General features: G+C 54.2%; 1 protein-coding gene across 1 annotated transcript in view; it reads right to left on the bottom strand.

Annotated features, from left to right (window-relative positions):
• The window catches only part of CPNE5 (copine 5), a 103,694-nt gene that overhangs the window by 21,793 nt on the left and 65,672 nt on the right, over positions 1 to 16,229 (bottom strand). Inside the window, 3 exon segments of the mRNA XM_070360911.1 lie at positions 2,547 to 2,588; positions 11,980 to 11,992; positions 11,995 to 12,083. Of these exon segments, the coding sequence (XP_070217012.1) occupies positions 2,547 to 2,588; positions 11,980 to 11,992; positions 11,995 to 12,083 (144 nt within the window).

The following is a 16,229-nucleotide window of genomic DNA, read 5'->3' as shown; positions in this document are numbered from 1 at the left end:
CGATTCATGGGGTCGCAAAGAGTCGGACATGACTGAGAGACTGATCTGATCTGATCTCATACTTGGATTCTTACTTGAACCAACGAGCAGTAGAGGGTATTCTGGGCACAACTGGGGATTTTTGAATATGAAATGAATATTAGATCATATTCAAGAATTATTGTTCAATGTGTTTGGTGCTATAATGACATGTGGAGTTAGGTAGAAAAATGCCCTTATTTTTTAAGACATTCCCAATGAGATATTTAGAGGTTAAAATTCCATGATGTCTGTAACTTAAACTACATCAGCAAAACACAGATAGAGCCACTGTGGCCACGTGGAACACGTGTCTGAGTCAGGTGACAGGCTTAAAGTGTTCATTAAACTCTTCTCTTGACTTTTCTGTGCACTTGACATTTTTCCAATAACATGTTTTGAAAAGACATTTAGCACTAGGTCAGTCCAGGCAGCTTGAAGTGTTTTCTGCAGTGTTCATATCTTCTGCATCTCTGCTCCACAAGCGTGTGTTGATGCTAAGTGCAGCAGAACCTTGTACAAAGCAGAACTCCCGTCCCTTCTGTGGGTGGCTGCCTTTCACCGTCACTGTCCCATAGCGGGCGGTGGTGAACATGCTGGCCGGAAGCACCTGCTGGAGCGTGAGACCTCGAGTCCACACTGTGTTTGTCTACATGTTTACAGCGTTCAGCCTTCAGATTATGAGCTCCTTCATGGTGGGGCCCAGTGGCATCTGGTGGCCACCTCCAGTTGTTGTTCAGTGTCTCGATCGTGTTTGACTCTTTGCAACCCCATGGACTGCAGCACGCCAGGTCTCCCTGTGCTTCACTACCTCCTGGAATCTCCTCAAGCTCACGTCCATTGAGTCGGTGATGCCAACCAACCATCTCATCCTCCTCCTCTCATTCCTTCTCCTCCTGCCCTCAATCTGTCCCCAAATCAGGGTCTTTTCAATGACTTGGCTCTTTGCATCAGGTGGCCAAAGTACTAGAGCTTCAGCATCAGTCATTCCAGTGAATATTCAGGGCGGATTTCCTTTAGGATGGACTGGTTTGATTTCCTTGCAGTCCAAGGGACTCTCAGGAGTCTTCTCCAGCACCACAGTTTGAAAGCATTAATTTTTCAGCACTCAGCCTTCTTTATGGTCCAACTCTCACATCGGTACATGACTTCTGGAAAAACCATAGTTTTGACTATATGGACCTTTGTCAGCAGAGTGATGTCTCTGCTCTTGAGTACACTGTCTAGGTTTGTCATAGCTTTTCTTCCAAGGAGCAAGTGTCTTTTAATTTCATGGCTGCAGTCACCATCTGCAGTGATTTTGGAGCCCAAGAAAAATGAAGTCTGTCACTGTTTCCATTTTTTCCCATCTGTTTGCCATGAAGTGATGGGACTGGATGCCATGATCTTAGTTTTTTGAGTGCTGAATTTTAAGCCAGCTTTTTCAAGCCACTTCCAGCTTCCCTGGCAAAGGTGAAGCATGGGGAACCCCGGGGTAAGATGATGAGGTGAGTGCTGGGTGGAAGCCTGAGGCTCACTTGCCTGTGATGTGGTTAAAGTGGAGAGAGGAGGGGCCAGGGTGAGTTGGCAGAGGTAGTGTTGGTTCTGGAGCTTCTCTATCGGAAGATGTTGGAAAGGTGAGCTCCTTGGAAGAAGCTGGGGCCCGATTTAGAGCTGCATGTGCACAGCTCTCCACGGCATCCCCTGTCCACGTCCCAGACTTAGGAGGTACCAGTGGAGACTGCAGGGCTTAAAGCCCCTCTACGACACCCCCTGTAGCACCACAGGATGCAGGGCTCACAAAAGTCAGGAGGGATGGCATACTTGGATCTGGTTCAACTGGCAAGAGCAGGTGAGGGTTCTGCTAAAGTTGCGAGAGGCCTATTCTGGTCCTGTCTATGGATTTCCAGCAATACCGGCTCCTTGGGGGCGCTTAGATGCACAGAAGAGGAAGACCCTGGCCGCCCCCCGCAGTGCTGGGCTCAGCCCTCCTCGGGCTCTGCCTCACGGCTCCTGGGCCCATTCGTCTGCGTCGAAGCTCACCTCCCCCAAATCCTGCCCCCTCCAGCCCTGCTCCCTGCAAACAGCTCCTCTGAGAAGTCAAGGGCCTCCCTGCTGGATTTCAGGAAGTTTCTGAGGGACAGCTCGTCTTTAGCACTTAGATCACCCCACAATGCTTAGCCTCACACAGAGAACGTGATCACCAACGCTCAGGAGGTCACTAACATCTGCCTGTACCTTAGAACACACACATTTCAGAAAATCCTAAATTCTCCCAAGTGTGGGGGAGACTTTGGACACTGGGCTGGCCGCTAGACAACTATTTGAGGAAAAGAGGCCTCTTACTCCCCTTGCGCCAAGTTCCTGCAGGACACTGGCCTTCTGGTGCCTCAGCGGAGCTGGGCAGGGACGAGGAAAACCCAGGCCCCTCACCCCAGAGCTGCCATGCGTGGAAGGCCTGGGCATAGCTCTCTCCTCAAGAGCAAGACCCGCCCTCCCCCCAGGGGTGGCCCCCTCCCTGCTCACCTGCTGTCCTTCGGCCAGCTTACCTGCCGTCTCGATCCCAGTCGTACACCTCCACCTTGATGGTCCTGGAAGGCAAAGGGCCCGTGGTGGGATGGACTTGACCCAGCACCTGTGTGGCCTGAGCACAGGGCCCTTCTCCTGCTCTCGGGCCACAAGGGGATACAGGAACACCCAGGGCCCGTGGTGGAGACAAAGGACCAATTCTGCAGCCTCAGGTCTCAGGGACCCAGGCAGCCCCAAAACTGCATAGAGACTTCCCTGAATTTCAGGCCAGATGTAGAGAAGCAACCTCAGACTCTAGTTCACTCCGCCTTCTCCTTGGCCACCCCAAAGGGAGCATAGGTCTCAGCATGAAGCCATATTCTGAGTCTATCGGGGTGGGACTGTCGTAGGGGAAATGTGGTGTTCCCTAGATCCAAGGCCTAAGCAGGGTGGGCTCTCCTGGGGCAGAGTCACAAGACTGTGTGGTGGGACCCCGGGGTCCGAGGAGTCTGAGTGGTGGGCAGCCCCCCGACCCCACCCGTCAGGGGTGGGCTCAGGGGCCGTGACTTGGGGATGGCTCTCGGATTTTTTCCATGCCAGACTGGCTCCCGAGTGAGGGCGTAATTATCTTCACATTTTAGCCTGGCTGCTTTAATTAGTTTGTTTTGACTCCTGAGCTCCGTGCTGGGCTTTGGGAGCCCATTGTATTTTTAGCCCGTTTCCATGGCAGCAGGCTAGCAGACCAGAGGCGGAGGAGGGTGGTGGAGGGCTGCAGGTTAACCCTTGGTGCCAGCCGTCCTCCAGGGATGCACAGGGACGGGGCAGACGCCTGGGTCCCTCTGCAGGGTCAGGGTCTGGGGAGGTGGGAGAGGCATGGGGGACGCCCGAGGTCTCCAGCCTTCAGTTCTAAATGGGGCAGGCAGAGGCGGCTGCCTGGGCCGGTGTTCTATGAATATCTCATTACCCGCCCGTGGCCGCAGACCAGCTCCTCGGGGCTACATGGAGCCGGCCTTGGGGTGCTGGAGCTCCCAGAAGGAGGCGCTGTCTGCCTTCAGATGAGCCTCCATGGGGCCTGGGGGTGGGTGTGGATTCTCCCAAATTGGCATAGAAACTGTTCTGGAAATGGAGGGATGCCCCAGAGGTTGGGCAGCAACTGGATTTTTTGTTACCAAAACGTGAAATGGGGCAGGCACAGAAGCCCACCAAGTAGAGAAATCCTTTGAATTCCTGTGAAGAAACAAAACACTACGTCTCTCTGAGGTGAATTATTATGGGAAGGAAAAGAAACACCTAGGCCTCTGAAGGTGGGCTGGCGGTCTGGAAGGAGTGGAAAGTGGCTGGGGTGTGGACTGGGATGCTGGGCCCTGAGCAGTGGGACCTGGAGACGTCATTTAACCTGACTAAGCTGCGATATCATTTTAAGGGAGGCATAGTGAGGGGCCCTGGGGCTTCTCGGGTGGCTCAGTGGTAAAGAATCCACCTGCCAAGCAGGAGATGCATGTTCGATTCCTGGGTGAGGAAGATCCCCTGGAGAAGGAAATGGCAACCCACTCCAGTATTCTTGCCTGGGAAATCCCATGGATGGAGGAGCCTGGCGGGCTACAGTCCATGGGGTTGCAAGAGTCAGGCAGGACTTAGCGACTCAATGACAACAACAATTAAGGGCCATACAGCACAGCTGTGGAGAGAGGTTGGTAAAGCTGCCTGGCGTGCATTGGGTCTCTATAAAAATGCCTCCTTCTCTCCACTTTAGCATTCAGGCCACACTTGGGATAGTTTTTCACATGCAGTTTACTTAAATGAAGGACACCTGAGCCTGGGTACCTGGGCTCTGCAACTTCTGATTCCTAGAATGACAAGGCTGAAAGTGCCCTTGGCAGCATCCTAGCCTAGCCACCTGGCAGATCACCAGGGAGCTTTTCAGACACACAGAGCCTGCCCCCCGCCCAGGTCCAGTTCTTGGCAGTTCTGGGCCCAGGAATCTAGGTTGAAAGCCTCCACAGACGCTGCTGCTAAGCATCTTCTGGAGACATGACCTCCAGCCACTGGTTTTCAGTTGGGGAAACTGAGCCCTAAGGGCACCCAGTGACTTGTCCAGGGTCACACAACTGGTGAGGATCTGAGGATCTGAGCCAGGACCCTGTTCCCCAGTGTCTCCCAGTCCTTCCCCAGAGCCTCCCCCTCCAGCTCTGCAGAGGACCTTCAGGGACCCCATCAAGAAGTCCCTCCCCTTGGATCACCAACACTAGTCCCTCAGGTGACCAGATCAGGGACAGCTCCGTGCTCAGAGGCTGTGGAAGGACCCCACTCATAGCCACAGCCTTGGAGATCCAAAAAAAAAAAAATCACTGGGGAGGTTTTTTAAAAATCCCACCACCAGAAGGCAAGTTTGATTGGTATGGAAAGGACTCAGGCACGGGTAGTTTTTACAAGTCCCCTGGCTGATTCTAATGTGCTGCCAGAGCCTCTAACCTCTCTAGATGAAATGACCGTTTTTCAAACTTGGTTACACATCGGATCCCATAGGAGAGCTTTAGCAATCCTGATGGTTGAGGCCTCACCCCAGAGATTCAGAATCAGTTGGCCTGGGGGGTGCAGCCTGTGCAGGGAATTGTTAAAAGCTCCTCAGGGGATGGGACGTTGCAGCTGAGGTTGAGACCACTGAGGGTGGGATTCCTGAGCAACCAAGAATCCAGGGATGGCTGCGAGCGGTGGTGGGGGTGGCAGTGGTGGTGTCACAGGAGCTTGGATGCTGCAACCTCCAGACCAGGGGAAGAAGGAAGTGCCCAGAGATGGGGGAGGCAGTAGCAGAAGCCAGACACAGCTTTGACCACTTACTAACAGCTCTGTCACCGCCCAGCCCTGGCTGGGCAGCCCCAGGTCACCCCGTGTGCCACTCCTGGGCTGCACGTCGTGGCTCCCAATCCCTGAGCACAGGCCCAGCCAGGGCTCATGTCGGGTTGTGACTTCTGGGGTCAGCGCCCAGGAGAAGGGGCTCCTGGGTGTGGGACAATGAAATGACCTCACACAACGAACATCTTATTTGGCATAAAAAGGCTCAGAACACAGAGCACCTCGTCTGGGAGGCAGTGAGGCAGAAAAGGGACACAGTGGTCTCTGGGGCAGGCAGCCCTGGGTGGCAATCCCAGCTCTTCCAGGAGCTTAGCTGTGTGGCCCTGGGCAGCTGGCTTCACCCTCAGAGACTGCTGTGTGCTTGCTGAGTTGCTTCAGTTGTGTCTGACTCTGTGTGACCCGCTAGATCCTGTGTGACCCAGGCTGTGTGACTAGCCTGCCAGGCTCCTCTGTCCATGGGATTCTCCAGGCAAGAATACTGGAGTGGTTCACCACGCCCTCCTCCAGGGGATCTTCCCGACCCAGGGACCGAACCCATGACTCCTGTATCTCCTGTGTTGCAGCCAGATTCTTTACCACTGAGCCACTGGGGAAGCCCGGGAGACTACTCCTCTGTGAAATGGGATAATCACACCCACTTTACAATTGCTATCAGAAGGCAACTACATTGTTCACACAGTTGGCACCGGACACATGTTTGTTCCATCTAAAACATTCAAGCCTTTTTTCTAAACTCCCGTCTCCCAAACAATTCCCATTCAGCATATAAATGTCAGCTCCACAAGGCCATGGATTTTTGTTCATTTTGTACACTGCTGTATCTTCAACCTCCAGAACAGTGCCTGGCATCTATTAGGTAATATGTGTGCATACGTGCTAAGTTGCTTCAGGCGTGTCCGACTCTTTGCGACCCTGTGGTCTGTAGCCTGCCAGTTTCCTCTGTCCACAGGATTCTCCAGGCAAGAATACTGGAGTGGGATGCCGTGCCCTCCTCCAGGGGATCTTCCTGACCCAAGGATCAAACCCATGTCTCCTGCGGTTCCCAAATTGTAGGTGGATTCTTTACTGCTGAGCCACCAGGGAAGCCCATTAGGTAATATACATATTATTAAATACCTGTTGACTGACTAAGATGTTCTAAAACTTTGTGAAGTGGGCCAGAGTAACAAGACCCTCCTTCTACAAAATCCCAAAGGGAGAGACTTCCCTGGTGGTTCAGTGGCTAAGACTCTGTGCTCAAATGCAGAAGCCTGGGTTCAATCCCTGGTCAGGGAACTAGATCCCACAGGCTGCAACGAAAGATCCAGCCTGCTGCAATGAAGACAGAAGATCCTGTGAGCCACAACTAAAACCAGTGCACCCAGATAAATAAATATTAAAAAAAAAAAAATTCCAAGGGAGTGGCTTTCCCCAGAGCTGGTCAGTAGTGACACCGGGCGCAGGGCTGGGAGCTGGTGTCCCACGCGTCTCTGAATGTGTGGGGCAGGGATGACAGAGCGGGGTGTGTGTGAGCCTCAGCAGGCCCACAGGATGGGGGATGCTGGCAGAGACACCCGGCTTCCCTCCCAGCACACCAAGCACCTCTGTCTGTAGCCTCCTCCGAGCCGAGCTGTGGGTCTGTTCCTAATGAACCTCTGCCTCTCCCAGGCAAGAGAAGATATGCTTCCCTGACGCTTACAAGTTCCCAGGGCAGACAGGCCCTGCGGGGTTCACCCTAAAGTAACTGAGTCAGCCCATTACTCTGAGATGCTCTGGAGAAGAAGAGAAGCATCGAGCCTCACGGGCCCAGGCAGGCAGGAGACGTGATGGCAGGGGCACTGGGCAAGCCCGGCTGTACAGCGTTGCTTTGCCTCCTCTGCCTGGGTGCAGGGGGTACCTGTGTGAGCTGGGATAAGACACTCCTAACTGAGGCCCTCGTGCTGTGCCTAGCCCCTCCCAGGGCTCAGTGTGCAGTGGGGCCTAAAGGAGAAGCAACTTGTTCAGTCCAGGCCAGAGTTTCTCTGGCTCCTGGGAATCCTCTCATCTCTCCAGGTGAAAACTCAGCACCCTGATCACTCTTTTAGAAGCTACTCATTCACCATGAGGGTGTGAGTGAGAGCAGCCCAGCCTAGAGGAATTTAGTTGAACAGAGACAAATCCTCGAGTCACAGAATATTCAAGGACAAGCAGGGGGACTGCAGAAGGCAAGAGAAGAGCCTTCATCCCCCTATTGGAAGGCTAGATTCATTCTGATCTGGATGTGATTTCCTCTGACTCCAGTTCTGCTCAGCTGGGTTGCTTGGGTTTGGCCTTATGTGGACTGGAAATACAGTACAGTTAGAGGGACCCCAAACTAGGGGAATCCCAAATCACAGGGCCAGACCAGAGCTGACTTCTGGGGAAGAGAAACGCACCTTCTCCTTGCCCAGGAAAGTTACAGAATCTGTGATCCTCCATTACCCCATCTGTGAAATGGGCACCTCACTAGTACCACCTTCGAGGGTTACTGTGAAATTTAAATTCATAAAATAAGATACTGTATTTCAACCAATTAGGACACAATTTGGCCCGTGTCCTAAAGACTCAGTAAATCTTAAAAAGATTAACTGGCTTCCACCCCCATCATTCCAAGAAAACTACCCATTCTCACCACACCCCTTGTTCTCACCCCTTGGCCCTCTTTTTCACAACAGCAGTTGATACTTCTGTTTGAACCCTCTTCTTGTCTTTCCCCTCTGGCTATGGCTGCCCGGCTCTGGACCCCTCTTTCCTCTCTGACATCCCCTCTTTTCCTCCTGTTCCTGACCTGTGCCTTTCCCCTGGGGCCTTGGGCACCTCTGCCAGCCCTTTCCTGGGGACCCCAGATCCTGTTCTTCTCTCCTAAGTAGAACCCCACTGTCCCTGTCTCATAGCCACATACCCTGGCTCCCTGGCACACTTCCCATTTCCATCAGTGGTACCTTCCCTCATCCTCCAAGCTCCAAACCCTGATAACCTCTTTGTCTCTTTCACTCCCTCATCCAGGTAGATGTCAGACCTTTGGAGTCTTCCTTTGACCTCCAGACGCAAAGCAGACCTGCCCCAGCCTGCGGGCAAAGCTTTCTGAGAGCTGTTCTCCAATCCCACCACACCCACCCCATGTCCTGACCATTTGTCAGCAGAGCGCTGGAGTTTAAGAACACAGATTCTAGGGTCAGCTTGCCGGGGTCCAGCTTCTGGAACGACTGCTGACTGGTAGTAAGACCACTGACTGGCAGTAAGACCACTGACTCGCAATAAGACCCTGGGTGAGTCACTTAACCTCTCTGGGCCTCAGTCTCTTTACCAATGAGATGCGGGTATTTGTACCTTTTTTCAGAAGAGGTTACTAATTGTTGGAAGGATTAAATTAGTTCACATACATCAATTACCTCAAAAGTGTTATAGGAGCCTTTGCTGTTATGATTATGACCCGTCTGTCTCCCACCCTGGCCTGGGAGCAACCTCAGAAGGAGGCTTGGGTCTGATAGCTCATTGTGTCCATAGCACCCAAGACGGTGCCCGGTATCTGGCTGGCTTAGAAGACAGGCCTCCTGGATTAAAGCCAATGTGCCCTGTGAGGCTGTAAGAGGTGCCCTGGAAGGCGTGGAAAGCGGCCTTGCTTTCCTGAACAAGGCCCACCCTCTCTTGCCCAGCGGGGCCTCCTAAATTCTAGCAGCTCCTGAGTGGCTGTTGGGCATGTAGGTGACCTTAGGGCTCACCAGGCCAGGATGACACACGTGACCGCTCAATTCACACCACAGTCAGTCACATCACAGTCAACCTGTTCCTGGCTTTGGAGGAGGGCCCTAGCTGCCTGTGGCCATCTCGGGGGGAAGCCAGTCCAGGACTCAGCATGGGCTGGGGATATGGGAGCCCACCTGGACGTTCCTCGTGACCTGCACCTCCTCACCAGCCCTCAACTCCTCTGATGGCTGAACAGTGAGCCCAGGCCTCTAAGCCAGGCTGCCCTCCTGGCTGACCCTGACAAGGCTGGATTCTGAGGCTCCTCGGAGGCCTACCCTGGGATGCAGGAGTGTGGGGGGTCAGCTGGATGCCCCTGAGACTTGAGCTGCCACATCCTTCCATCCCCCACCTTGAACGTCCCCCTCCTTTTCTCTCTATCCCAACCATTTTTCCTACAGCCCTGGTCCCAGGAACTGACGCCTCCTCAACCTTCCAATCTCCCCTGAGCCTCCTTTAGACACTATCGCTTCAACCCCGCCAATTCCCCACCACCCTAGAAGGCCCAGGACTTGGCCAGACACAGGAGTTTGTTAGACTGAAATGCCTCTTTTTGTTTCTAGCCTCATTTTGCACAGCTATTTAGCTATCTAAAATACATGTGTGCGGGGACTTCCCAGGCGGCCCAGGGGTTAAGACTCCATGATTCCACTGCAGAGGGAGCAGGTTCGATCCCTGGTTGGGAACTAAGATCCCACATGTCAGGCGGGGCGGCCAAAATAATACTACTAAAATAAAATACATGTGTGCACATGTGTGCTCCTTGTGGTCAGGCTATAATCCCCCTGAAAATGGACATGTGGCTGCCGCTGCTCTTTAGTCACTAAGTCATGCCCAACTCTTTTGCAATCCCATGGACAGTAGCCCGCCAGGCTCCTCTGTCCATGGGAATTCCCAGGCAAGAATACTGGAGTGTGTTGCCATTTCCTTCTCGGGGAATCTCCCTGACCAAGGGATCAAACCTGCCTCTTCTGCTTGGCAGGTGGATTCTTTACCACTGAGCCACCTGGGAAGCCCGGAAATGCAGCTACATTCCCTTGAATGCCACACAGCTGCCCAGCACACAGTAGGTGCCCATGACCACCTGCAGAATAAATTGTGGTGGTTTTGTCCCAGCCGAGAGGCAGGAAAAAGAAGCTGCTTCATCTCTTGGATCAGCAGCCTTAGAGGGAGGGAGACAGGGGTGCCTGGAGGCCAACCATCTGCTCACTCCTGTCCCCTCACCCACCGCACACACCCCGTCAGTAGCCACTGGGAACAAAACACTTGGGAACCCACGCCAATGCCACCAGCTGGGGTGCCCTGAGGCGTCTGTTCTGACAGCCGCCGAGTGTCCCTGTCGGAATGGCCAACAGAGGCCCAGCTCCCTCAGGGACACCTGGGCAGCCCTGACCAGGAAGCCCCTACCAGCTCGCCCACCAGCTCTAGCAATCACCAGGAAACCAGGCTGGGTTCTTGTGACTAAACACGGACCAATTCTGTGTTACAGCTCCGTCCCACAAACCCCTTTCCCCCACCCGCCGCACTTACCACAATTTGTAATTATACGTTTCTTTGTGTGATTATTGGATTAATGTCTGCCTCCCCCACTAGCATGTAAACTCCCAGAGGCTGGGTGAAGGGTGAAGACTGTGTGTTCTGCTTCCTGCTGACTCCCCAGCATCTGACGCAGTGCCTGTCACATGGCAGGGAGTCAACAAACATTTGTGGATGAAACACTGAATGGTGTTTTATGCATTGTTGCTGTTAGTCGCCAAGTCGTGTCTGACTATTTTGCAACCCCATGGACTGTAGCTCACCAGGCTCCCCTGTTCACGAGAATTCCCTGGCAAGAATACTGGAGTGGGTTGCCATTTCTTTTTCCAGGGTATCTTCCCAACCCAGGGATCAAATCTGTGTCTCCTGCATTGGCAGGTGGACTCTTTACCGCTGAGCCACCAGGGAAGCGTTTTATGCAAGAAAGAAAGAAAGGTAACACTAAGTCGTGTCCGACTCTTGCGATCCCACGAACTCTAGCCTGCCAGGTTCCTCTGTCCATGGGATTCTCCAGGCAAGAATACTGGAGGGGGTTGCCATTTTCTTCTCCAGGGGAGCTTCCTGACCCAGGAATTGAACCCAGGTCTCCAAACCAGAGCCTTATTATATAGGTTGTATCATGTGAGCGTCAAAGCAGCCCTACAAGGTAGGTGGATGTTTAAATATCCAGTTTACAGATGAGGAAACTGAGGCTCAGACAGGCCAGAGTTGGCCCAGGTTGACAGTGCCTTTTCATCACAGAGCCAGGGTTAGAAAGTACGTATCTGGTATCCACACTCAGCAATCTGCACTCAGTGAGGATGTGTATTATGAGTAGGCTTTGAAGGATCAAAAAAACTCCATGAGCTCTTTGCACTGCATCCTTCAGCCCCACTTATGGCAACTTGTCTGGCAGAGCATATCCTAGGATCCTGACTCCCCAGAGACCCTCAGCCAGGAAATGGGGCAGGTGGGGACCAGGCCACCTCTGCCTGCAATTAGATCTGCCCTCTGGGGCACAGTGAAAAGACCAGCCACTGAGCTCCAGGCCTGGTGCCCCAACACCCTGGCTTCCCAGAAATCCCTGGTACCTTCCAGCCCCACCCCTCACCCCCAGCCTGGGAGGGCTTCCACCAAAGGGAACTCAGATTGGGAGGAAAGAGGTGGGGCGTGGGGAGGGAAGGGCTGTGAAGAGATGAAAAGCAGACACTGCCCAGGGAGGCAGAGAGACTCCCAGGCCCGCCCTGAGCAGGGCCGCCAGCACACAGCTCCAGGAGGTCTCCTCCTACCGATGGGCTGGCCCTCATCCACACGACCGTGCGTCCCGCACCTGGGCTTGGGGAGAGGGACAGTTTCTCATCTCACCGATCATAGTCCCGTTGCAGAGGGCTCTCACGGGAATGGAGAAAGTTTGCCAGACTGGGTTTAGGGTGTTCTTCACGACCTCCGTCTTGTGGCAGATGGTGAACCTGGCAGAGGAGAGAATGAGGGCTGTCAGTCCTGACACCAGAGGGGCTGGCGGGCCCATCTCGGCAGATGCCACTCAGTAGAGAGAACGGCTCTGTGAGGTGATGAGCTGCCCGTCACTAGCAGCATCCAAGCTGAGGTTAGACAGCCATCTCTTGAAAATGCTGCAGAGAGGATTCCTGCACCAGGCAGGACTGTCAGGAGATGTGGTTCTGGCCCCTGATGCTCTCTGGGGGACCTTGAATAAGCCTGTCCCCCTCTGGACCTCTGTTTCCTCACCTGTGATCCCAGGGACTTGGCCACTATCAGACTTTCTTTATCCGAGACCCATGGCAGGATCTGGGGGCGCTGCTTCAGGAATCTGTGAACCCTTGAAATCATCGGTGGAACTGGGTGTCTGAGTTTCACGTGCTTGCTGTCCGCTGCCTGGACCACTCTCACCCAGATTCCCATGATCCTGGCTCACCTGATCTCTTCCTTCAGGTCTTTGCTCAAATGTCATGTCTGTGACATGAGTACCTGCCCAGAGCACCATTATCTAAAATTTGCAGCCCCCTGGTGCCCTGATTTTGACGGCTCCTAGCCCCTTTCAGTCTGCTGTTTTCATCCCATCTGTCACTACTGGACATTTGACTGGTCTTTCTCATTTCTTTTACAGTCTGAAACCAAAATGTAAGCTCCATAATGTCAAGGCTTTGTCTTCTTTGTTCCCTGGTATAACTCTAGCGCTCAGAAGTGTGCCTGGCCCTTAGTCAGGTGTTCATGTAGTATTTTTTTGGAATGAACTAACGAATAAATGTATTTCTCAGAGGAGAGTTTCCATAGCCCTCACTGGCATTTCAAGCCAATGATATTAAAGCCCCTGGCTGAGATGATCTCTAAGACCCTCTCGGTTCTTCTAGTCTGAATCCACGAGCTTGCTTTGCAAACTGAAAGTGCAGAATTGGCTTCATCCCAGCTGGGTGCCCATCCAGCTCCTGGCCCACTCCCCACGCCATGCCTAATGGGGCCCTGCCCTGGAAGCCCCCATGGAGGGGCAGCTGGGAGCCCGAGTGGAGCTTAGGGCTGGGTCTGTGCCCCTGAGATTCCCCAGCACCCACCCCAGCTACCTCTCGGCTTGGAAAGGTCACCTGGGAAGGTGCCTAGGCCCTGCCTTTAAGCACACAGCCCTGTGCCATTTCTTCTCTGGCAATTTTCAAGTCAAAATGTCATTCCTGTCACCACGGCTCAGCATTTCTCTTCTGTGCTCCTTCTCGCCCACCCGCTGGAGTGTGAGGTTCATGTGGGAGACCTCCCCACACACCCCAGAGCTGGTGATGAGAGGAATGGGGACCGGGGAGGAGGGGCCACTGCTGCCCGCGGGCTGGGGCAGCAGGTCGGGCAGGAAGAGGAGCCTGGCTGGGGTGGGGCGGGATGAGGGGAGTGGACAGAAGGGAGACTCTGGAGCAGCAACTGGCGGTGCGGGGCTGGGGCGGGGGAGGTTCACACCTCAAAAAAGCCCTCACTGCCCACCTGAACAGACACCAGACCTACTGTGGACCCTCTCAGCCTCCTCACCTCTTTGGAACCCCCGCCTTCTCGAGCTCCTCTCCCAGGCCGGCCAAACGGCCTGAGCAAGTCGGCTACGCTCTGAAGCCTCAAGTCCTCCCTACATGTCTTTCTTCCTGAGCGCTGTGAGGGGCTTCAGACTCCTGCCTCAAACCACTTTCTTTATGCTTCCCCAACCTCCCCGCTTCCATCGCTAAATCCACAGGCCCCTGATCCCCTGATGTACTTGCCACGGGCAGGCGGGGTACAAGGCCCTGGTGTGGAAAGGGTCCCCGCAGTCATCTCCCAGCTCAGTTCAATTCATTTCAACACACGCTCCGCGGGTGGGGTGCGGGGGTGGGCGGTGAGAACCAACAGCCTCAGACAGATGCGAGCTTGGGTCCCAGCGCAGCTGCCTCCAGCTCTGCAGCCCCAGGCGAGTGACTGCGCTCCCCCAGCTCCCCGAAAGAACCCTAACGAATGCCGCCAGGCCCTGCTCTAATAACCCGAATTAACTCATTTAATCCTCCCGGCTTCTTTGGGAGGGAAGTGTTAGGATTTTCCCCATCGCCAAGAAACTGAACCGCAGAGGGTAGCGTTCCACTGCCCAGAATGGCGGCCACTAGCCACACGTGGCTATTCACATTAAGTTAACTGAAATGAAAGTTTAAAAAAATTCAGTTTCTCAGTCGCTCTAGTCCCTTACAAGGGGCTCAGCAGTTATACATGGTGGCGACCATGTGGGACAGTGAGATACAGAACATTTCCACCATCCCAGAAAGTTCCATCAGCTCAGACACTCGCCTAAGGTTACATAGCTGATGACCGGCAGCCACTGGCGAGCCTGGCTGTCCGTCACCACATTCCTGCTCCCAGTCGAATGATTCTGATTGAAGGAGACAAGGTATGTGAGGGGCCGGGAGCACAGGGGCTGCTCTGTGGATGGTTCCTGCCCTTTTCCCTCCTGGGATGGCAGGCGTGACATTTCACTCCCTCTGGATCAGTTTCTCCAGCTGCCCTGGGTTGCCCCCACCCCAGGGAAACCCGCCCTCTAATAACCCCCCATCGCCGGCCCCATTTGACCAACTCCTCTGCTATTTTCAACATTCTGGGTTCCCCGCAGTTCCTCTACCGAGGAGGGGGTGTGGCTGCAGCCCCCACCCCAGTTCTGCCACGCCAGGCCAAGCACCGGCCTCTCGCCCCATCCTCCCCTCCCGCCTCCGCCCCTGCCCGTCTCCACCGCGCAGCTCGCCGGGCTCAGCACCTCCCACCTGCTCACCATGTCAGTCACGAGTCTCTCCCAGCCCCCGCCCCCTCCCCATCCATCCTACACACCGCTCTGCCAGATTAATCATGGGCTAACACCCTGCAACACACCCATCTCCTGCTCCAGAGCCCAAGCCCCTCCCCGCTGCCGGCCCGGCCCTCCCCTCTGAGACCAGCCCTGGCGCGGCCCCGCCGGAGGGGAGCTGCGTGGACATTTCCATGGGCGCCCAGAACATCCCTCTGACCTGTTCCTCCCTCCCTCAAGTCAAATCAAAGTCAACAAGGATTATTTAAAGAAATTCTGCTAGAGTCCTCTGGTGAGACAAAGAATCCTTTTGTTATGCAAATGATCGTACAAAATTTCCCTTGTTTTGTGCGTTCAGGTTTAAAAATCCGTTTTTCCGTTGAAGTTAAACACCTCCTCTCTGCTGCTGCCCTGCCCCCCAACACACACATACATACGAATGTCAGATTCGAGGGGCCTTAGCAAGGCCTCCCTGCCCTCTGCTCAGGGCACACTAGTTCTGCACACACTGTTTCTCTAGACTGTTACTCTTCCCTGAGTTTCCCCTCCCCTCCCAACCCCCAACCCTCATGGACCCATTTTCTTTCTTTCCTTCAAAACCTGCTCCCCAGTTCCCCTCTCCAGCAACGCTTCTCTAATTAACCTCCCTGGCCCCATGGCTTCCTCATTCTGCAGAATCCCAGCCGTAAGTGGCCTCAGCCTCCCAGAGCTATGATGCTTAAAGAGACCATGGAGACCGCCTCATCCAACCAGATCATTTCACTGACGAGAAAACGGGCCCAGAGAGGGGGCACACTTGTCTGGGGTCACACAGCCGGTTGGTGGAGAGGACTCAGGTCCCCAGACCCTCAACCTAGAATCTGTCCCTCTGGGTACATCACTGACCTACATTGGCTAACGAGTCATCTGTCTTTCCATCATACTGTGGGTGGCTTCCAGATGAAGGAGAAGAGAGAAGGAGATCGGGGAGGGGGGAGTTGGTTTCAAAGATGGGAGGGAATTTCAATGAACCTTGTGGCAGAGCGTGGGGCCAGGTGGGGAGATGGGTGCAGATTTGCCATGCTGAGGAGGAAGAAGTGGGAGGACATGTGTCATGGGGTGTCAGAGGGCTGTGGATGGGTGAAGACTAGCTTTAGAGATGGGGACTGATCGATGTTGAAGGAGTGGACTGTCAGATGGACCCCGAGTTCTCGCTTGTTTTTGCTTCCATCTCTGACACACCCAGCACTTGCCATCACTAAGACCCTCAGAATGTCACTGAGGGCTTGCCATCTGTCCCCCACCACCCCATCTGTGCAGCCAGGAGCCTCTGGAGCTCCTGGGGCCCCTT

This window comes from Bos mutus, chromosome 23 (genome assembly GCF_027580195.1).
Source record: "Bos mutus isolate GX-2022 chromosome 23, NWIPB_WYAK_1.1, whole genome shotgun sequence".
Taxonomy (NCBI): Eukaryota; Metazoa; Chordata; class Mammalia; order Artiodactyla; family Bovidae; genus Bos; species Bos mutus.
This window is presented reverse-complemented; position numbering and strand designations above follow the sequence as displayed.